Consider the following 24,783-nt stretch of genomic DNA (forward strand, 5'->3'; position numbering starts at 1 on the left):
TTTTTTGCCTAAAAGGCTATTACTATGAACATAGGCATTATCTACAGTTCAACAATAACGAATTATCAACGTGGTGTTGTTAGTTACCAACAGAATGGATACATATCCATCCTGTGGCAAGAGAAACCCAACGGATGACATATGATGAAAATTAACTGCTGCATGTAGCCTGTCCAAAGAGTTGTGCTTGTTATGTTTTGTTATTTTGTTGGTTTGCCCTTGCTTTTTCTATTGTTTTCTTTGGTGTGTTCTGTTTAATAAAAACCGTTGTAGTGTCTCCTTAGTAATAGCTCTCCTGTTGGGAGCAACATCAGACCAAAACTAAACAATGAGTTAAAGTATGCGTCTTATTATACGGTGAAGATTGAGGATATAAACAAAGGTCAATGTTCTTGCCTTGAACAAAGATATATAAGTAAAACAAATAAATTGATGAAAGAATGGACTTCCTATTCTTTATGATTCACTTGAATATGTTCTAGTTATACTCGCGTTAGGTTTAATTTTCTTTTAAATTTCGAACCATTCAGAGAAGAGTCCAGCAGCAGTTTAAACTACTACTCAGCACCAACAATTTTTAATTTGATGTTCTTCTGTAAAAATATTTTGAAGTTACAATTTTACTGAAATTGGTATTTGTTGTGGTTGTCATTAGGTGCATTTAACTTATTTTTGCCGTCAATATGTTGTTATTAGTTACTATTAACACATTTATGGTTTGGTCTTGGTATAAAACTTTGAATTTTACATTTTTTGTCAGAAACAATAACGACAGAAGCATTTCCATCTTCTGCTGGAAAAGATAACCCAGAAAGTACAACTGAGAGCATTACAGGTAATCAAGCCAGTACAACGAAGAGTACTACAGGTAAGACCGATCCTTGTGTAATTAACGAGTAAGAGGAATATATACTCATTACGAAAAATGGAACACACGATAAAAGATAATTTAATCCAACGTTGATAAATAATAAAAACAGTATATATATAAAAAAAACAGATATAAGTTTGTTATCATAGATAGAGGAAGATGTGGTGTGAGTGCCAATGCGACAAATCACAATTTAAGAAGTAAACCACTATGATGATCATGTTTATTAGAAATTATATACTGCTGATACTGCTGACAGTGGCAAGCAGCTATTCACAATACTGCAAGCCGTTCAAAAAAATTAAAATTGTCATCAATTGCGTATGAAATGACTTGTTTCAAAATATATATCGCAATCTTAGTAGTATGAGGTTTAACAAGATATAAAAATAGAACTAACACTACTGTCTGCGGAAATCTCAAGTACCAAGTCAGGAATATGACTTTCTTTTTATTTGATCCGTTGATCAATATCGTTTGATTTTAATATCAGTTTTTCCGAATTCGTCCTTTTTGAATTAACATTATCAGATTATACAATGTTGTTCAGTTTATTTGTTATTTTTTGTTATATTTTACAAATCTAGATGTAAAACTAAATACACACTAAAGGATAGATAATATGGTCAATACGATAACCTGTAGTATAGGACCTTTGGTCTTTTGCGCAAATTGTCTTCTTATATTTTTACTTTTATCTAACTTGATATTCATGTTTTTTATGTTTCTATAAAGTAAAATGAATTGCTTGAAACTTTGAGTGACAGTTTAGTCTTAGATGTATGATTTGTTTATAAGTTACAAGATTGATCGTTTATATAAATATACAGCGTTAATTTCCATTGTTTAACGTGAGCGTACATTTTAAATGAATAAAATGAATGAAAACTACGGTTCATAGTTTGTGCATTGTGATAAAAAGTTCGTATGTATACTTTTTATGTAATTACTTTCATTTGTTTCTTACTCTTTCAGTTTCTTGTATTGTTCTCGTCGTACTATTGCAAATATTCGATTTCATGATTGCATCAAGTGTTTCCATCAGTTAACCATAGTGATATCACATGGTAAGGTTAGAAATTAATCAAGTTAGCAAAATTTGATGCAGGAATGCAGATATTTAATTGGAATTTTCATTTAAAAGAACCAATTCATAAGAATGTTACTTATAAATACTAATATTTTTGCAAAAATTGATTATTTTTGTTTGTTTTTTATTTGTTTTTAAATTACTATTTAAGGGGATGTAACTCTAAAATAGTGCATTTTCTAAAGGATTCTACATGGAATTTTCCTATTTTGTATTTTAACTGGAAAAAACTCACGGTGACCCTATCTTTTCTTTTGAGATTCTCAACGCATTGTCTGAAAGCTATCTTTTCCTTAAGTATTTAACAATTCTATCATTTTGTTTAGTTGTAAACCACAAAATGGTGTTTTTTCCTATATAAATCTTACAAAATGTCTCATTTTGTCGCGTCCTGTAGCTTGAGAAAATGTGCGGTGACCTATCATTTTTATGTTTTTCTTTCAAGATATATTAATAAGATACCACGTTTTGGCAAAGTACAAACAAATTCTATCATTTTTATTTTAGACTCCCATACCACCTTAAGTGTTTTAATGTCTTATTTACCGTTTTAGTTTATTGACATAACTGCACGATCCGATTTTCAATTAACGGTGGCAAAGTAATCGTTGGAAAAAATTCTGCGTAAACTTTTGTAAAAGACGGTTTTAACTTTGAATTGTTGCGAGAGTTTATGTTCTATGTTGAAGAAACGTGCATATAGTGACCAGAAATACAAGTACTGTTCCATTGAGTTCAGATACATGTCTTCTGTTTCTGTCCCTAACCCATGTTTTCTGTATTCGGCATGTGTAGTGCATCATGCCATGATACATTGGTACGTAATGAACTTTCGTGCAGGACTGCTTTTGTTTTTTTGGCATGGAACTTCTGACCAGACTTTGACTTTTTGACTCTTGACCTATGCACTGTGGGTGTGTCATCATGATACAGTGTGTTCCTTTGTATATTACCCTGACCTAAAGTATAATTCTAAATTGACCTTGCTTCTGAATATGTAGAATGAAGATGTATTGTCATAAAATGGCGAGTCTTGTGGCACGAGAAACTTTATATGATCTTGACATTTGCCGTCATTGTACAACTTGTATATTTTGTTTGAAGTATATGGAGAATCGTCTGATTGCACTCATATCCCATATCTTTATATCTATATTAAATATTTAGATATATTTGTATATTTTTAATTGTAAGATCGATTTTATGTATTGGAGTATGAACTTGTACACATTTTGTTAAGGGGCCATCTGAAGTCCGCCGCCGGGTGAGGGATTTTCTCACTTTGTTAAAACCCATTGGTGACCTTTGACTGCTTTTTGCTTTTTTGTCATGTTACTGTCTCTTAAACACATTTCATTTCCATTCTCAATTTTTGATATGAAGAATGTTTTGATCAAATGAAAACTAAATCTTTTAATTTCCGTGAAAATTAGAAAGAATATTTACTGCTCTAGTAGCACAATGTACTGCAAGTTGTGTTAGATTGATAATTCAAAATGGTTCAATCATTTTACCTTGGATTTCATATGATGGACATGTTGATATGGATAGTCTGTTTAAGCATCTTAAAAATCACATGAATGTATACGCATATCAATAAACTGAACTCAGTGCGAAGAACCTTTAAAGTACACTTAGACAAAGAGCTCAATCTAGTGAAACACTGTTTTATGCTGGTCACTGTCTGTTATCAAACTGCACCGCAATCCTAAAATATATGCAAGTTAATTCTAATAGAAGTAGAATCCAAAGGAAGTAAATAAACCGTTTACTGAAATAAATGTACAATATGTCTATGGGCCACAGATACCCCTGCTTGTGAAAAGAAAACACAAGTAAACTCCACATATAGAAACAAGATTCACGTAATTTTGACTGTTAAGTGACCATTTATATAAGCATTGTGTATAAGTTTCAAAACATTTGGTTGAGGCAAACTAAAGTTAAAGAACAGAAACAACAGATTTAGCATCTTTCCTATCTTTAGTCTACGTGTTGATATTTGAATCATTAGTACTAGTACCAACTTCTTATATCTTATAACTCTTGAACAGAAACACCACCCAATATCGAACTTAATAGAACTGTGTTATGGGGTAATAAGCATTACGTATAAGGTTCAAAAATTTGAATGAGTCAAACTTATTAAAAAAAAAATGAAAACGCAAATTCAGCATTTTCTATGTTTTTAAAGGAACATGATAACTCTTGAACGGTAAAAGTGACGCTACCAAATTTTAAATTCATTTTTTTTGTATGTGGAAATAACCATTGTCCCAGGTTAGGGAGATGGTGAAGACCACGTTAACATGTTCAACCCCGCCCTATTTAGTATGCATGTGCCTGTCGCAAGTCAGTGGCCTATACATTTGTCCATTTCTTTCCTCGTTTGAATTTCGTTTTATCGTGTTTTTTTCTATGTTGTGATGATATAATATTGTTTCATCCAGCTGCAAATGTTTGCATCTGTCCTAAGTCAGGAATCTGATGAGTAGTTATCGTTTGTTTGTGTAATTTATACGTTTTTCTCGTTACTCGTTTTTTTATTTAGATTAGACCGTTGGTTTTCTCGATTGAATTGTTTTACACTAGTAGTTTTGGGGTCCTTTATAGCTTGTGGTTCGATGAAAGCCAAGGCTCCGTATGAAAGCCGTAAATTGACCTATAATGGTTTACTTTTATAAAATGTTATTTGGATAGAGATTTGTCTCATTGGCACTCATACAACATCTTCTATACCTATTTGCTCATTGTTGAAGACCGTATGGTGACATTTAGGTTTTAATTTCTGTGTTACCTGGTCTCTTGTTGAGAGTTCTTCATTGGCGCTCATGCCACATGAGGTGAAGGGCGGGGATACTGCTAGCATGTTTAATCCGCCGCATTCTGTTTGTATGTACCTGTCACAAATCAGGAGACTCTAATTCATGAATTGTGGTTTATTTATGTGCAACATATTTGTTTTTGTTCATTTTTTGTACATAATTTGTCCGTTTCTTTTCTCGGTGCTTTTTATAACTGACTATGCGGTACGGACTTTGCTCATTGTCGAAGGCCGTAGGGTGACTTATAGCTGTTAATTTCTGTGTCATTTAGTCTTTTGTGGAGTGTTCTCATTGGCACTCATGACACATCTTCTTATTATTTTGTGTATAAGTTTTGTAGTATTTGGTTGAGGCAACTAAAGTTAAAACAACGGAACCTTTTTTTTGACGTTTGGGACGAACGGACTAGAGTAACTCCGCAGTTTATGCCCCTTTTCTGTGGTACCAACACAGAAGTTCTGACTAGTGTGCTGGTGCTACGCATTCCACCAGCACTGTCATTAACACACATACACACAATTTTATTATAAAAATATTCAATCTCCATTTTGATTTGATTCTTTTTAGCCTATAATGATTATTATGCATGCCTTAATTTCACAAGTAGTATCAAATTTGACAGGGACGAACAGATACTGAAGTTCATTACACATACACGTGAGGGGTTTCAACTTTAAAGTTTAAAAATTCTGGAAAAAGGGGGGCCAAAAACGGCCCTTTTTATACCTTTTCCATTATTGTACATATACATTTGTGTTATATTTATAACTTTTTTTTTCAATTAAAATTAAATTGATCATCACTTTCTTTTTATATGACTTTTAAGATTCCGTCAAATCTGACATTATTACAAAGCAGCTATTTAATACAATGCATTCGAACTTTAAATGTGCATTTAAATATATATGCAAGTCGTCAACTGGTGAAGTGGCTAGATGCATATATCGTTGGCTAATTGAACGACAGGTCTCAAATTTTGTTGTTTAAAATGTATAAATATTAACGGAAATAAATAAAACAGAACGGCTGAATTAAACAAAACAATGTTCGATATAATGTACCATTTCGATTCATTTTTAAAATCTAAGCGATGCTTTATTTTTATCTAGTTTCCTAATCATTAGAATGAGAAAATAAATACCTTACAGCTTCTTTTACCGTCGATCCTGAAATGTTTAATGTTATAAAACAATTTTAGCGTCTTTGACCTACTTTACCTTTGTATTCGGATACTTGTGGTTATCTTCTTCAAGTTCAACGGGAACATTAGAATAATCTAGAAAAGAACCCAGATGGAACCAGGAATTCGGGTTGCTATAACCAAACAACCCGGATGTTGAACCAGTTACCATGGTTTTGAACCAAAGAACCAAGGTTCAGAACCAAACAACCCAGATGGAACCAGGGTTAAGAACCAGAGTGCCCGGATAGAACCTTATTACATTCGGAATTCTCAAGACTTTTTATACCTTCAACGTATTTTCCAAATCATTTATTTATTTAGTATATTTATATATAATTAGTGGCTTTGAACTAGCCGTCAGTAACTGCGAGTACTCTCAGATCTGTACTTAGTGTCATTTTGTTGGGATAAACAATTGATTTTGTTTTGATGCACCCTGCCACGTATACTTGTATTTGTAGTATTTGTAGTATTTGTGTTTTTATCAATCTGGTCAGTTAAGCCTTGTTCAACTGCTTTATATAGTTCGTTCTTATGTTGTACTGCCCAAGGTTAGGGGGAGGGTTGGGATCCCGCTAACATGTTTAACCTCGCCACATACTCTATGTATGTATCTGTCTCATGTCATATGTCATATATATACTTATAACATATGCCTTTGCAAGTTATCAACATTCAACCTGTCCATTAGGGGTTATTTTTAAATTTTGTATAATTTCAAGAAATTATTTGGACTCTAAATATAAAATACTAACCTCTACCCTAGGTTGACAAAATAGATACATTTATCAACCTTTATATTGATTGGATCAATTTACGATTTATAATGAATAAAAAAATTGAACTTGACAGTAATGCATGAGAATTGGAAGGTAAGAACATAGCTTTGCTGCACTATATTCATATACATATTCAACATATTACTAATCAATGGGTTTAATAGCCAATGGTACGCATATTTCTTTTTGTAAGTCACAGATTTGATTGGATCTGACCCATGACCCTCCTAGGGGAGAATTGTGACCTTTGGCCACGTCAGTAATGAATTAAAAGTTGCCCAGTAAACTATCGATGTTAGTCAAATTGTATTATTTAACATTGTTACTGTTTTGTAGGTATACAACAAACTCAAAATATCGTTTATATATCGTGTGGAGTTTGCTTTTTTCTCATTCTCAGCTGCAGTATAGCTTCTTTTCATGTAGGCAAAAAATATCAAAGCGCACAAATAAATAAAAAATCGGGACGAAATCAATTTATAAATATAAATAACGGAACTGAGGTTGAAAGAGACGCTCAAATGAGCCCCAACATTGCGACATCCAGGGGAAATGGTCAAGATGATGCCGAAATTGACGAACTTGAGATGCCAGATTTAAGTTGATTGTCAATACATATGTTTAATAACGACAACTCAAATGTTTCGTCTGATAGAATTCGACTCCCGACCGATGTCTATCTGAACCAATATCAATCATTGATGCCTCATTTGCAGCAGCCCTTGAACGTTAACAAGAATTCCGAAGAAGAGAAGAGAACAAAGCATATACCAATTTATATCAACCTCTACGGTCAAATCAACAGTTTGAAAACAATTTGCAAACTGTACCAGTATACACTATTTTGAAGTTATAGAGGAACCAATCGGCAGTAAAAAACGATCAAATCATAAAACCTGCTCCGGACAAAATGATGAGAAACACATCGAAAAGACAGATCAATCATGTCAAAATCAGTACGATATGTGTTTACTTAAGGCATGTCAAGGTTGAATTTCAATAAGTAAGATTTTTTTAAACAGAAATGTAAAATATTTGAATAGTTCATGAAGAAATTGTAAAAACACTCTCCGATATGACATATTATAAGCTATGTACATTATTTTATTTGATGCCATTTTGTCCAAGGTTTTGTTTATCTTTTTGTTTTGCATACTGGATTTAAATACTGTATTGCCATTGTATTATAGATCAAATGTATTCGTTCAGTCGTATAAATATATTTAGACTCGTTTGGGCTTGTATCATATTTTCCCTCCGGTTTATATGATCCGTTCATCCTATATTGACTCTTAAAATTCAAGAGTCTTATCTAAAAATGAGGGTACTTTTTATATGGCCTTCCAAATACCGTTTCGATCCATAACATCACTGAAGAGACATTTATTGTCGAAATTCGGATCTGGTGTACTAAAAAATATTCACACCGTATGTTTGTGGCATAACATCTTGGCCACAAGTTGAAAACAATTTCTGTTTAGTATTAAATTTAAATTAAGGTCCATTTTGTTACATCTTGTGATCAATTTTATTTGGCAATCGCCAATGGCAGTCAGCAGGGTTAAAGAACATCAGTTGTTCGACCTGTTAGTCGAATGCGTTTTGTTTGAATATACTTTTTCACTTTTGGTCTTTTGGAAAATGTTGTTTGTGCTGTTTTTAGACCCTTCTACAACGAAATTTGTTTTACATGCACACCTATAATAGTTGCGGTTTTTATCCAACGCAATCATAGGTTTGAACGTAGTTTTCAATTTAGACTCGTGTATACTGTGGATTCATTATTATTCGTTGGATACCAATTTTCGTGGCTTTCGTGGAAGGAGTCTAACCACGAAATTAAATTTTCAACGAATAACAAATTTTCAATAGGCTTGTATGCAGACTTCGGCAAAACCACGAAATAAAATATCCACGAACATGCGAGTTTTCTTTAATCCACGAAAATTTGTACCCACGAAAATAAATGAACCCACAGTATATATATATATGTAAACATCAGATCTGTGTACGACCTCAAATCTGTGTCCGTTTTTCAAATCTATGCCCAATCGAGACGTCAATTGCTAATCTATGTAAAAAAAATGATTCGCCCTCAAATCTGTGTCCGATTTTCAATCGCGACATCATTCGCAAATCTGTGTCCGTTATGAAAAAGATATGGTCTCAAATCTGTGTTAATTTAAAATGCGCAAGTTTATGCCTGTCTAATAAATTCGGCCTTATAGGTTTTTTATTTTATTAAGTAATTTACCATAATTTAATATTAAGTTGGTATGTGTTCATCATGTATGTGCAAGAGCCGAAGTAAAGTATACGTTTAAGAAAATCCGGCTAAATTATTTAGCTGGTATTTATGATATTGTTTCAAGCACGGTCTTACTATGTAATGTTAACCTTGCTTTTGTCATATAAACCACTTGTACAATGTTTGTTTGGTTTGAGTTAATGCTCCGTGTTGAAGGCCGTTCTTACACCTGTAATTGTTAACTTTTCATTGTTTACTTGATAACGTTTTGTTATGTTTTACGTCGATGAAAGGACATAGATTTAAGCCAAAAATGGCAATAGATTTGAGTAAATAAAGGACATAGATGTGAAACAATATTGGACATAGATTTGAGACAATAAAGGACATAGATTTGGAACGTCTATGACGCAATATTAAAATGGACATAGATTAGCGGAAAGGACATAGATTTGAGGCCGGACATATATTTGAGGCTTATATATATATATATATATATATATATAGATTGCCTAACAATGTAATTTTAACACACTATTTAATATGTAAATATAAGAATGTTTAAAACATTTACAAAATGATGAAAATAAACGCAATATTTCGCTAGACCAACTAGCTTTATCAAGCGTGCATCTATCCAGGTGAAATCGGATGTAGATGATAAGAAACTTTTGCAGCTCAATGTATATGTTGAACTTAGCTGCCTTGAAAATAAGAAAAAAATTTAAGAAAATTTTGCAGCTCAATGTCTATGTTGAATTTGGATTGAGCTGCCTTAAAAATAAAAAAATAAATAAATTTTTGCAGCTCCATGTATATGTTGCTCTTAGATTTAGCTGCCTTAAAAATACATAATTGGAAGTTGAAATTAGCAACGTCCATTGGCCGATATTACGGGATAAAAAGGACGATGCTTTGTTTTTAAATTATTCTTTATCTTTCCTGTATCTTTTCTCGTCTTTTTCGTTAAGACCATCAGGTTCTAAAGTGTGGAGTTGGTGGATCCAAAAGTTTTCTCTTCTCCTTCTCGCCGTGGTGTCCCACTCGGTGTTGACTTCTATAATTTGGAAAGTGACATTTTCAAAAGGATGTTTCGTAGAACGAAGATGTCTTGTGAGAGGACAGTTTTTGTTGGTTTTGTACGATGAACGATGGTTATTAAGCCGAATATTAAATTTGTCCATTGTTTCTCCCACATACTGAATGCCACAAGTGTCACATGTTAATATATAAATTGAGTTCTCCGTTTTGCAGTTGGAATTTGAGTAGATGGTATAATTTTGTTTAGTAACGGAGCTGATGAAAGAACTGCTTGTATTGGCAGCTTTACAACACAAACAATTCCTTCGACCACATTGTTTGTAGCAACCGGGCGATGGAGTAGGCTGCTTTACTAATACAGAAGTCACTAATTTGTCACGGATGTTTTTAGGTCTTCTGAAGGCCATGACTGGTGGTGATGAAAATACCTTTTTTAGATTTAAATCATTTTCTATAATTTTCCAATGCTTCTGAACAATGGATGACACATTTTTAAAATCAGGATGGTAAGTGAGTACAAGGGGTGTTCTGTTAGCTGCTTTATTCTTATCTTTGTACTCAAGAAGTTCTTGGCGACTAGTTTTGTTTGCTCTTTCGAAAGCGCTATCAATGATGTTGTTATTGTATCCTCGAACAACTAGATGTTTACGAAGTTGTCCAAGTCTAGCATCTTTCGTATTTTCATTAGAGCATATTCTCTTGATTCGTAATGCCTGGCTGAATGGGATACCACGGGAGCAATGTTTAGGATGGCAACTTTTTGGAGAAAGGAATTGATGTTTGTCCGTTTGTTTGGTATGAAGGTCCGTTATAATGGTTCCGTTCTTGATGTAACTCGTAGTATCGAGGAAGTTAATTTTCTCCATAGAGAATTCAGATGTAAATTTTATTGAATGGTGGAAAGAGTTACAGTGTTCTAGAAATTCATTAAGATGTTCTTGTGAATCTGTCCATTTGTCACAATAATACAATAACAACATCATTGATAGCGCTTTCGAAAGAGCAAACAAAACTAGTCGCCAAGAACTTCTTGAGTACAAAGATAAGAATAAAGCAGCTAACAGAACACCCCTTGTACTCACTTACCATCCTGATTTTAAAAATGTGTCATCCATTGTTCAGAAGCATTGGAAAATTATAGAAAATGATTTAAATCTAAAAAAGGTATTTTCATCACCACCAGTCATGGCCTTCAGAAGACCTAAAAACATCCGTGACAAATTAGTGACTTCTGTATTAGTAAAGCAGCCTACTCCATCGCCCGGTTGCTACAAACAATGTGGTCGAAGGAATTGTTTGCGTTGTAAAGCTGCCAATACAAGCAGTTCTTTCATCAGCTCCGTTACTAAACAAAATTATACCATCTACTCAAATTCCAACTGCAAAACGGAGAACTCAATTTATATATTAACATGTGACACTTGTGGCATTCAGTATGTGGGAGAAACAATGGACAAATTTAATATTCGGCTTAATAACCATCGTTCATCGTACAAAACCAACAAAAACTGTCCTCTCACAAGACATCTTCGTTCTACGAAACATCCTTTTGAAAATGTCACTTTCCAAATTATAGAAGTCAACACCGAGTGGGACACCACGGCGAGAAGGAGAAGAGAAAACTTTTGGATCCACCAACTCCACACTTTAGAACCTGATGGTCTTAACGAAAAAGACGAGAAAAGATACAGGAAAGATAAAGAATAATTTAAAAACAAAGCATCGTCCTTTTTATCCCGTAATATCGGCCAATGGACGTTGCTAATTTCAACTTCCAATTATGTATTTTTAAGGCAGCTAAATCTAAGAGCAACATATACATGGAGCTGCAAAAATTTATTTATTTTTTTATTTTTAAGGCAGCTCAATCCAAATTCAACATAGACATTGAGCTGCAAAATTTTCTTAAAATTTTTTCTTATTTTCAAGGCAGCTAAGTTCAACATATACATTGAGCTGCAAAAGTTTCTTATCATCTACATCCGATTTCACCTGGATAGATGCACGCTTGATAAAGCTAGTTGGTCTAGCGAAATATTGCGTTTATTTTCATCATTTTGTAAATGTTTTAAACATTCTTATATTTACATATTAAATAGTGTGTTAAAATTACATTGTTAGGCAATCTATAATTTTATTTGTGTAATTGAATTAATCTATGTACTGATTAATCCACACTCCCATAGATTTGTATGTCATGTGCTGCTATTTATAGGCACTTATATATATATATATATATGTATATATAACTCGTCTAAACATGAACCCAACAATGTTAGATCTACAAATTTGCTTTCGCAAATTTTTTGTTCTTCCCTTTAACTTATCGAGTTAAGCCATTTCAATTAATATGTTATAGTGTGTTCGTTTGCGTTGTAATGTTGTACGCCTGTTTAAGGTTAGTTAAGGTTGGCGCTTGTTTAAACGTTTAAACCCGCTAATTGATTTTTTTTTGCATCTGCCCTCAGTCAGCAACCTGTCGTTCATAATTATATCTCGTTTTTGTTTTCTTAGTGATTGCTGTTCGGTGTAAGCCAAGGCTCTATGTTGAAAGACGTAATTTGACCTATACTAGTTTCCACATTGTGACCTGGATAGCAATTTGTCTAAATGGCACTCATTCTATATCTCCTTATTTCTATAAACATGTTATCTTAATGCTTATTAATATATATATTTTCATATTTCAATCTTGACTTCAGGTGCTTAATGCATAACTTCATATTTCAAATGTTTCTGTTAAATTGAAGGTAGCAACAAGACAATAAAAACCATACGTAGTTCAAAAAACCGACATCACATTTCCAATGTAGAATGTATATCAACCTTGAATGTCAATGCAATATAGAAACCCCTATAGTCCGAATAATACTGTAATACAAGTCACAATGTGTATCTTTGATGAGTTTATTTACCAGTCCGAAAAATACTGTTACTAGTTTCACATAATTTTGTATGTTCTTTTATAATTATGTAGTAAGTGATGCTATTGCATTTATGTGTTGGTGTGTTATGCGTGACTTTCGATCAGTGTATTTACGTTGAACTTGATATATCGTGTAATTACATAATAACTAGATGAGAGTTTAAATGTATATAAATAAGCAACTGTAATCAGTTCAAATTTTGTTTTTTTATTGTAGTTTTTCTCACCATGTATATAATTTTACTACCTATAATGATAATATTAATTGATTTGTTTTGGACATATAATAAATGTATAACTTCTACAACTAATTGATTCTTTATTGAAATTATACCCCTACTACTGATCTTATCACGTTTGGACTCTCTGACTGTAAAGGTTGTACATTCAAACCACTACTAGTTTTCCCGTTGACTAAAAGATATGCTCTGTTCATTCTATTTGATGATTGACAACAGCATATACAATTTGAGTACAAATGTCAGCGGTTAGAAGTTTGAATTTTTTCTTTATTTCATAAACTCAGTCACTATACATGGTAATTTTGTAATAATTATACCCTTTCGATAATCAAAGGCAAAAACTTAAACGCTGATAAGTCAACAAAAGGCTTATCAACCCATGGCAATAAACAACAAAAGGAGGATCAAGACCACGAAATACAGCATACAATAGTTAAAGACTGAACAAAATAAACAATATAAATATCAAAAGGATGAACGCACATGCAGCAGAAGGACAATTAGCATTGTATTGTTAATATACATTATTTCTCATGTGTTTTGTTAATTTGCAGATAGCAAATGAGATTTCAAAAAAACACAAGAAGCGAAATGACAGACATCACTTTGCAAAACCATGTTCAAAATTCTCCTTTTTTCATGTTGTTTTATCCTCTTTGTTTTGTATATTCCAAATAGTCCGATTTAAACTGTAACTGGTTTTGTATAGTGGTATTATAAGAAACATGTAGTAAGTAAGCCAAATATACAAAGGCAACTTTAAAATAAATAAGTGGACAAAAAATGGGTAACTGGTACATGTATCATGCTTGAGTATAAATGTGTTTTCCTTGTTGTGTGTACTTACATCCGATTTAGATTCATTTTGTTCCATACATGCGGGCATAAATAATGCCAATGTAGTTAATTTTGTCTGAATTGTTTTACATTGTCATTTTGGGAATTGATTTTCTGTTCCATTTCCATCTGTATCAGACATAGGATATCACAATTGCCTATAACAAATTTAATGAAATTAATTATACAACATAATTAAGAGAGCAGTGCACTCAAAGTATTGCTTATAATAAAAAGGCCTTACGGTGAACTATAATTGTTAATTTCTGTGTCCTTTGGTCTCCTGTAGAGAGTGATCTCAATGACAATCATACCACATATTTTTATATTAGTATTACTGCCAGTTAACACTACATTAAAAAAAAAAAATAATAACTATTTAACAATCATGGATTTCTACCAAACTTCGACAGAGTTTGTTTATGATCAACAGCTAGTATCTAGAAGGCAATTGTGTAAAAACGTATGTCCTGTTTTCCGTTTATTACATGAATGTTAAGTAAGCAGCAACTTCGTTATTCAATGTACAATTTTCGATTTCATTTGAAAATCATCAATACTGAAATATTCGTATGCATTAAAAGCAAGATACTCATAGTTCGAAAATCGTTTCTTTACCCTTTCAAGTTAAAAAATTCAAATTTTTGTTGTACATCAACCCTTCTGTAAACTTCACATTTGTCTATATAAAATACAGATTTTTATCAATAGAACGACATCAACGATATACTTGTATTACATTTCCAGAAACTCTAAAAAACACGATCAATTTTATTACTATGGAAAGCCAATTTAAAACGAAATATATAGTGAAAACATACAGGAGACAAACTTAAATGCTATTTAGACACCTCTGATCTCTCAATCGTCCTAATATTATGCGGGTAGCAAGGTAATATAAAGATACAAACCAGACTAACATGAATTTGAATAAATTGTTGTCTTCTATGTTTACGGCGGGCCAAAAGTGACAGTTTGATATTCTAAATATATAGAGAAAACCGACAGTAGTCTTGAATGACTGTGAGACAAACACCACTGGTTAAGGAATATTCATCAAATTCGATGAAATTTTAGACAATATATCGTTTATTTTTTTATAAATTTCCTGTTTACAAAACTTTGAATTTTTCGAAAAACTCAGGAATTTAATAACTCATGCATAGATAACTTTAGCCGTATATTTGTCACAATATTATGGGAATTTTGGACGGCGTGTTTTTGGCATATTGAATTTTAAACCTAATGCCTTTTGTTAGATATTATTCGTTTGTTTCTTTGTCTAACATGTTCTCCTTTTTGTTTGTATTGTATTCCTGTAATATTATGTTGTCGTTTTGATGTTATATTTAACATAGTCAATAAGGTGCAAGTTTTGGCATGCCACGAAACCAGATTCAACACAGCATTTGTTTCTTACAAAATGTCCTGTACCAAGTCAGGAATATGGCCAATGTTATATTAAAGTTCTTTTCTCTGTGTGTTACATTTTAATGTTGTGTTTCCGTTGTGTCGTTTGTTTTCTCTGGTGTTTGAGTGTTAATTTATTTTACTATAAGACGTGTCACGGTACTTTTCTATCCCAAATTCGTGTATTTGGTTTTGCTGTTATATTTGTTATTCTCATCTGATTTTGTCTAATGCGTAGTCTGTTTCTGTGTGTGTTACATTATTATGTTGTGTCGTTGTTCTCCTTTTATATTTTAAGCGTTTCCCTAAGTTTTAGTGTGTTACCCTGATTTATTTTTTTGTCAATGGATTTACGAGTTTTGAACAGCGCTATACTGTTGCTCTTATTGGATCCTCAAGGCTTTTCAACTTTGTACTTGTTTGGCTTTATAAATATATTGATCTGAGCATCCCCTGGTTTTTGGTGGGGTTCGTGTTGTTTATTCTTTAGTTTTCTATGTTGTGTCATGTGTACTATTGTTTTTCTGTTTGTCTTTTTCATTTGTAGCCATGGCGTTGTCAGTTTGTTTTAGATCTACGAGTTTGACTGTCCCTTTGGTATCTTTCGTCCCTCTTTTATGGAGACGAAACGCGCATCTGGCGTACTAAGTTATAATCCTTGGTACCTTTGATAACTTTTTACTCCTCCAGGTCGATGCCACTGATGGTTGACGTTTCGAACCCGAGGGTATCACAACCTCAGTAGTCAAGACTTTTGGGTTGACATGAATATCATTAATGTGGTCATTTTTATAAATTTGCTGTTAACAAAACTGTGAATTTTTCGAAAACTAATGATGTTCTTATACCAGACATGGAATACCTTAGCTGTATTTGGCACAAATTTTAGGAATTTTGGTTCTCAATGCTCTTCAACTTCGTACTTTATTTGGCCTTTTTAACTTTTTCGGATTCGAGCGTCACTGATGAATCATTTGTAGACGAAACGCGCGTCTGGCGTACATACTCAATTAAGTCCTGGTATCTATGATTAGTCTATTTACCTAAGCCGTATTTTGCACAATATTTCGAAATTTGGGATCTTAATACTCTTTAACTTTGTACTTGTTTTGCTTCATAAATATATTGATTTGGGCGTCACTGATGAGTCGTATGTAGACGGAACGCCCGTCTGGTGTATTTAATTATAATCCTAGTACTTTTGATAACCATTTACACCACTGGATCGATTAAATTTTCAGTTTACAAAACTTTTCGTAACTTAAGGATTTTCTCATCCCAGGGATAGATTACCTTAACCGTATTTTGCACAATATTTTCGAATTTTGGATCCGCAATGCATTCAATTTTGTACTTGTTTGGCTTTATAAATATATTGGTATGAACGTCACTGATGAGTCTTATGTAGACGAAACGCGCGTCTGGCGTACTAAATTATAATCCTGATACCTTTGAAAACTACGTACATACATACAGATGGTACCACAAGAGGATTTTCCACTGTCACCAAAGCGGTCTCCGAAAAATTCCGTTTATTTTCGTTTTAATCTTCATATTAACATGATTAACAAGATTTGAAATGTATCAATAAGTTCTTTGGATTTTTCAGAATACCACATCTTGATTTTTTTTAAAACCTCAAAATAATTATGGATTTCATTGAGGACTACACCAGAGCATTGGCTAAACGAGAAAAAATGTAACTGAACACTTTGTCAAAATGGGTTAAAACAATCAGGTCTCTGATGAAACGTAACGTCATAAGTTGAAAAACAGTTGATGATCGAATAAAGTCCGTTTGCAGGGACAAAGAAGCTGTGAAATGTCATTCGTCTCTTCATAATAAGTATGTTGCTGTTCCTGCCGAGATAGCTTCAAATAAAATTGTTTGTGTATGTAAATCGTATTATTACGAATGTCTCCTAAACGGATACTATTTTGGAGAATCATAGGTCTTTTATAGCACCCGTAACATTGAACAACAAATCGGGGGTCTTACCTTGCTTGTATTGGATATCTAAGCTTCACAAAATTCCGTACAAGCAGTGGTACATTTCCGGCTCTTCTGCATGTTCAACTAAATAATTGTTTACTATATCGAATAACATTCTGTCCGCAGTAAAAGAGGGTCTTCAGAAATACTGTGAAACTGTTTACTCGCTTGATGGTATTAACCATATGTGGATTCTGAAAAAATCCAAAAAAACTTATTGATACATTTCAAATCTTGTTTTTTTCTGAAATTATTTCTATCAAAACTTTAAAATTAAACCTTGTATACCACCATTACTCAAGTAAAATTGCAAATCGCCAAATAGAAATAATCTGCAATGCCTTTCATCATAAAAATGATAGCATTCGATATCATTACTTTGGAATACCATAAGGCAAATTTGGTTAAAAGTGAACAAAAGGGTAAAACATGCTACACAGGGGAACACGTGATCAGTATGATGTAGTTTCTTATTGACAACATATTTTTTGAATTTTGAGTTAGACCTTTTCAACAGTATTTAAAAAAAAAACAAATTTGAACATCTGTGAAAAAATATCTAGCTGTTTAACCGAAAATTAACTCCGAAAGTTTTAGATTATGTAATTTTTGATCGATTTGATGAGATCCCTTGAGACAACTTAGACCGTTCATTGGTCAATAAATACAACGTAGGCCGATCGGTCTTCAATCATTTGAAACATCTACGTGAAATATGAATTTACCTTTTTTGCTCACCGGGCCCGAAGTTTATTAAGTAATTATCCAGTCAACTAAATTACATATTAATCTCTCCAATAGAGTTTAATTATTGTAACACATACTGCAACACTTATCTCTTCAACAGAGACAGTGATCAGTAATACAGAATCCACTTAATATTCATTATATTGCCTGCTAACAGGTCAATTTGAACTTACTACTAAACGTAAACAGATTAACGTCAGAACCTTAAGATAATGTCTATGTAAAACAGACACATCAAGTCTCGTGATGAAATCGCCAATTATTGCATACCAGAAACACAAGAACTTGAAAGAATATTTAACATCTTCTACACTTAAAAAGAATGTAGTAGATTAAGCTATATCACAACATTCGCAATTTAATATAAAGAAAACAGAAAGATGATTCACCGAGTGTCGTGCCCCAGAATTATCGTTTATTTTTATCATGTTGCTGTAAGGCTAGGTTACCTGATGAGGATAATGCCTAGGTTATATAAAACCTAAACCGAAACACCAGGTGAAATTACATCATGAAATCAATTATTTCTTACCATTGAATATATATGCGTATATATGCGTGTATGATTTTAATATTGAAGTAATAATAAATAGATACTTGCCTTCATAGTTTAGTTCAAAACGAAACTAATAGTAATATTGACCGACTATTTCAAATATTTAAATACATGAAAATAAACTATATATGTATTTAATGATACGATAGGTCACTGATTTTCTGAAGATATATACTGTTACAAAAATAGAAGAGTGTGTCCTAGAGATAATATTGAGATGTTTGGATTGCTTAAGGACTCGTTCTTATTTCAACATCTCTGAAGATTTATGCTGTTACAAGAAAAGGAGAATTGTGTCTTAGGAAATGTATTGAGATATTTGGATTGGTTAAGGACTCGTTTTTATTTAAACATGGCCGCCACGGCTAAAAATAGAACATGGAGGTTAAATGCAATTTTTTGTTATTACTCGAAAACCAAAGCATTTAGAGCAAATCTGACACGGGGTAAAATTGTTTATCTGGTCAAGATCTATCTGCCCTGAAATTTTAAGATGAATGGGACAACCCGTTATTGGGTTGCTGCCCCTGAATTGGTGATTTTAAGGAAATTTTGCTGTTTTTGGATATTATCTGGAATATTATTATGGATAGAGATAAACTGTAAACAGCAAAAATGTTCAACAAAGTAAGATTTAAAAATAAGTCAGAGGACCAAAATGGTCAGTTGACCCCTTTAGGAGTTATTGCCCTTTATAGTCAATTTGTATCCATTTTTCGTAAATCTTTTACAAAAATCTTCTCCTCTGAAACTACTGGGCCAAATTTTACCAAACATAGCCAGAATCATTATTAGGCTATATAGTTTACAAATTGTGCTTTGTGACCGGGCAAACCAACCAAGATGGCCGCTACGGCTTAAAATAGAACATAGGGGTAAAATGCAGTTTTTGGCTTATAACTCAAAAACCAAAGCATTTAGAGCAAATCTGACAAGGGGTAAAATTGTTTATCAGGTCAAGATATATCTGCCCTGAAATTTTAAGATGAATCGAACAACTCGTTGTTAGGTTGCTCCCCCTAAATTTGTAATTTTAAGGAAATTTTGCTGTTTTGGGTTATTATCTTGAATATTATTATAGATAGAGATAAACTGTAAACAGCAATAATGTACAGCAATTTAAGACTCAAAAATAAGTCAAAATGACCAAAATGGTCAATGGACGCCCTAAGAAGTTATTGTCCTTTATAATCAATTTTTAACAATTTTCATAAAATTTTCACCAAAATTTTCCACTGAAACTACACGGACAAGTTCATTATAGATAGAGATAATTGTAAGCAGCAAGAATGTTCAGTAAAGGAAGATGTACAAACACATCACAATCACCTAAACACCATTTGGTCATGAACTGTCTGCTTCCTTTGTTTAATTCACATATGCCAAGGTGAGCGACACAGGCTCTTTAGAGCCTCTAGTTATACTTAAATGAGTACAAAATAAAATGAATATTGCATACAGCTATGAACAACAACCACTGAATTACAGGCACTTGAGAATATCGCGATGTTTACCTTTTTTGTTTTTGAAGAAGGAAACATCATGATATGTATCAGTTGTGTTACATCTATAAAAACTAAAAAAAATAATACTTAAAAAAGACACGACTCATTTGATCATCGCAGAATGCAACCACCGCAAAATGAATAAAAAACCCGGATCTTAAAGAATCCTATATTATTATTTACATGGTGTGTTAGTGAGCTAATACGATATATATGGGGTCAGTAAATTCCAAATTGGATGAGAGCGAAGCTCGAATCCCCATATGGAATTTACTGACCCTATATATATCGTATTAGGTCACTAGCACATCGTGTAACGAATTTATCTTCCGACTATCTTCACATGTGGTATTTTGCCTAGCGATCAATCAAATTGACCAAGTCTTTAATACTTAGTATTAAGATTTATTTTTTTCTATACAGAAAACAAACGCAAAAAATAGCACCTTTTAGCTTTAAATTTGTTTTATAAATTCATTTCAATCTTTCATTGCATCTATCATTTTTTCCTCAACTTGTTAGCTTCGATTATGTTTTATGAACTTATTTCAACCTTTTATCATCGATTTCTTCGTCTGTTGAACCATTTCAGATTTTTCCTGAACCCCGTGATGTTTGTATAAAGGTTGTGACATTTTTTTTATTTTGAAAGGGAGGTAACTCCTTCCTAACCCCATATGGTAACTTCCCATGTATGATAACTAACCCAATATTTTTTAAGAAAACGTCTAGTCCTTTAGCTAATTATATCTCTATAAATTTATAGGAGGTTAGATAAATATTTATGTATAGTTCAAATCTTACTATAATACACAAATACATCGTGTTGAATTAGACTTAAAGAACAAACAGTACCCTTTTTATGGAAGTAAGGTTAAGTATTATAAACAACCTAAGAGGAGCCTGATTTAGCGCATTATAAAAATGCAGACATTGAAATAATAAAGTCCAAGTAGCGTTCATATCTGTTAAACATAACACATATTTAGTAATCTTTGACTTGCTAGAAAGTTAAAAAATTGGATGACTATTGCTTCTTATATAACACACTCAACATATTTGTTCTGGTTTCATGCTGAAAATTATAGTGGCAGATATCAAAATCGGGTACGGTTACGGATAACAGATTTTTTCAAAATAAGTGTAAACCGTTTACTATGGCCGCCGCTGACGATCTTAAAAATTATTCAAATGTCTTTTTTTTTTAATACAAAATCTTTTATAAGACCGACTAATTGGACGATGATAAATAATCACTTGAAAAAGTTTTTTATAATGCATTCTCATTTAATTTTTAGATTCATACAAACTTAAAGAATCTCTGGCATTTGAACACAAATAACTTAATAGAAATTAGTTAATTTAAACAAAGAGTGGATTAACACTATTTAAGATATCAGTGTGAAAATAATCAATGAAAAGTTTGATATGAAAACATCTGATCCTTTTAAACAAACTTCAAATGCTTCATTATTTTAATTGAATATTACTGTCAGGTTTGTCAACGTAGTCATCCGGGTTATCGAGAACATAGGCTATTGATATGTATTTTCGTGTAAAAGGGAAGTTCTTAGATCGACCTTGCTACTTGAAAGCTATTTATAAAATCATGATTAAAATCATGAGTTTTCTTTTGTTCAAATTGTTTCTTCGTTCATTTTTTGTAATTAAGTAAGGCCGTTAATTTTTCTCGTTTAAGGTGTTTAACATTTGTCATTTTGGGGCTATTAATAGCTGACTATATTGTTTAGGCTTTGCTCATTATTGAAAGCCGTACGGTGACCTATAATTATTAATTTCTGTGTCATTTGGCTTCTTGTGGAGAGTTGTCTCTTTGTCAATATTCTACTCCGGTGATTTAGATCTAACTTTTCGTTTTTGATCGACATGACAGTGCAAAATCCGATTCAAACAGATGCACAAATATATCAGCATATGTCTTTATCATTCAACAATACAAAGAACTGTATCATGACTTACTCTACGTCATATTCAAAACAAGAAAAACATTTTTTCATTATTACTAGATAAACTAGATAAAAATAGAATAAGTTTCTATCAGGACTGTGGGTTTCCTTCCTTATTATTTTAAGTCAAGTGTTGTGTACTCTTTATCTGTCACTGTCCATCTGTTTTGAATAGAAACAAAGAGGATGAGTTTCGAACATTTATTTACACTTCCTTTAAACATGGTGTCTATTTTTTATGTTTATTTAAAAGTAAAATCACAAAATTATCGAACTGCGAGGAAAATTCAAAACAACTGTCATATTCCTGATTAAGTACAATACTGATACGTATATCTCCATCCCTCACCATTTAAAGATAGAAAATGCAAGATTATTTTATGGTGTCAGTAAAATTTATTTAATGATTTACATTTTCAATCAGATGGCATACATTGTATCGGCTTCAAACTATCAAAACAAATGAGTCTTTTTTGGAATTTACAACACATAACAATTCCTCCTTTCATTTTATTCAAATGTAGTAAAAAGTAAAATCACAAAAAATACTGACCTCACAGGAAAATCAAATCGGAAAGTCCCTACTCACATTGGGATATCAAATGACAAAACACATAAAAAACAAATGGACAACAATTGGCATATTCCTGACTTGGTACAGGCATATTCAAACGTAGTAAGTGAGTAATCTATAACGATACTAATGTTTAGTGCTAGTCAAAATCTTGCAATAAAACCTCCTACTTACAAAAACATTCCAATCGTTCTAGTTCTCTCATCAATAAAGATTCAATAAAACTGATCTGTCCCCAAAAAACATAAAAAAACAAGTAGTTCAGTTAACAAAACAACTCTGGCAGCCCTGTAGAGTGATATCGAATGGTCTATCAGAGACACGACTCGGACAGTCCTGCAGATAATGTACCATAAGTTAAACCATGATGAGTTTATTTCATCACTTAGAATGGTTCGTCTGATCTGATCAACACAGATTACAAAATCAACGAAACTACAAACGAATAACAAAAACACAGTTCTAAGAGACTATAAGGTACTGATAACTAACGTACAATTTACAAATTAATCATGTTTAACACCACTAAATTATCAATCAGTACATATCCCAACAATTAAGTGTATATACGTTATGTACAGAACGAGAATGCATGACTTTATGCTATCTTAATATCATGGACATTATATAGTCCTATAAGTGTCAATACTTTTATACCGTGTTTTAAGAGGATTAAAACAGAATCCATATTAGCAAGCATAATGATTGCTTCTTGTTCAACACATAATGGACGGTTTTTTTTAATATCGTATTCGAACAGTAATAACAATGAATTCTTACATTAAAAATAAAAATCGGGAATGTGTCAAAGAGACAATAATCCAACCAAAGAGCAGACAACTGAGAATGGAAATGGGAAATGTGTCAAAGACACAACAACCCGACCAAAGAGCAGACAACTGAGAATAAAATGGGGGACATGTCAAAGAAGCAACAACCCGACCAAAGAGCAGACAACTAAGAATGGAAATGGGGAATGTGTCAAAAAGACATCAACCCGACCGAAGAGCAGACAACTGAGAATATAAATGGGGAATATCTCAAAGAGACAACAACCCGACCTAAGAGCAGACAACTGAGAACGGAAATGGGGAATGTGTCAAAGAGACATCAACCCGACCAAAGAGCAGACAACTGGGAATGGCAATGAGGAATGTTGCAACATGACAACAACCCGACTAAAGAGCAATTTTAAATTTTTCAATTGTTCTTAGTCAACTTGATAACAGTAAAAGTTAGTTTCAGGACTAAATTATCTTCCTTGTAAACTAAACAAACTTTTTATCAGTAACTGCCCATCTCTTTTTCTCCATGTTAATCAATTGTTCTTACTTCCTTTAAACGGGATTTTGTCCCCGCTACATTTGAGTTTTACAAAAGATACTCATGTCTAAATCCATCACTTTCATAGTTTGCTAGTCAATAAGATAGCGTTCAAGTAAAATTTATGCCTTGTAGATACTTACAAGTTGAAAATATCTTTCTAGAGTTATCATAAAAAATATTTAGGAATTCTTAATCGTTAAAAATCATATAGGAATGCTTTACCCGTGAGCATGAAAAAACAAGTAAATGCAATACATTTTGCAATATTTGGAGACTATTCTGAATCTTGACATGGGTTACCCCTTACTGATACTCTTCAACACTTTGAAACTAAATCAAGTCAGGTCCGAGTACATTATTCTATAATTTGAAACTGCTTATAACACAGAATAATTGCTGCAAGAAGACAAGGAAGCTATTAAATCAAGAGTTCCAAATGATGAAGTTGAAATCATATCTTCGTAAATTTTACGGACGCCATCAAGAGTTGGTTGACCGTGAAGGAATAACCGTTTCACAAATGATATCGAATATATTCCTTACGTCGTTACTAGAATCTCCTTCCCTTTCATAAATGTGACCTACCGAATGAGACTTTCTACCGGATTTGTTATCTCATAAGGAACACCACGGGTGCCATATGTGAAGCAGAATCTGCATACC

The 24,783-nt window shown here is 32.6% G+C and overlaps 1 protein-coding gene across 6 annotated transcripts in view; it reads left to right on the top strand.

Annotated features, from left to right (window-relative positions):
• LOC134686706 (vasorin-like) overlaps positions 1–7,982 on the top strand; it is a 39,733-nt gene extending 31,751 nt beyond the window's left edge. For 3 of the 6 annotated variants that reach the window (XM_063546396.1, XM_063546394.1, XM_063546395.1), the window contains 2 exons: positions 761–868; positions 7,085–7,982. In XM_063546396.1, coding sequence (XP_063402466.1) covers positions 761–868; positions 7,085–7,353 — 377 coding nt within the window. In that variant the 3' untranslated portion in view covers positions 7,354–7,982. Of the gene's footprint in view, positions 1–760; positions 869–1,846; positions 1,944–7,084 lie in introns of all 6 variants that reach the window. The other 3 variants (XR_010101644.1, XM_063546397.1, XM_063546398.1) reach the window with 2 other exon arrangements.
• Positions 7,983–24,783: the final 16,801 nt, after the last annotated feature.

This window comes from Mytilus trossulus, chromosome 10, assembly GCF_036588685.1.
Source record: "Mytilus trossulus isolate FHL-02 chromosome 10, PNRI_Mtr1.1.1.hap1, whole genome shotgun sequence".
Lineage (NCBI taxonomy): Eukaryota > Metazoa > Mollusca > Bivalvia > Mytilida > Mytilidae > Mytilus > Mytilus trossulus.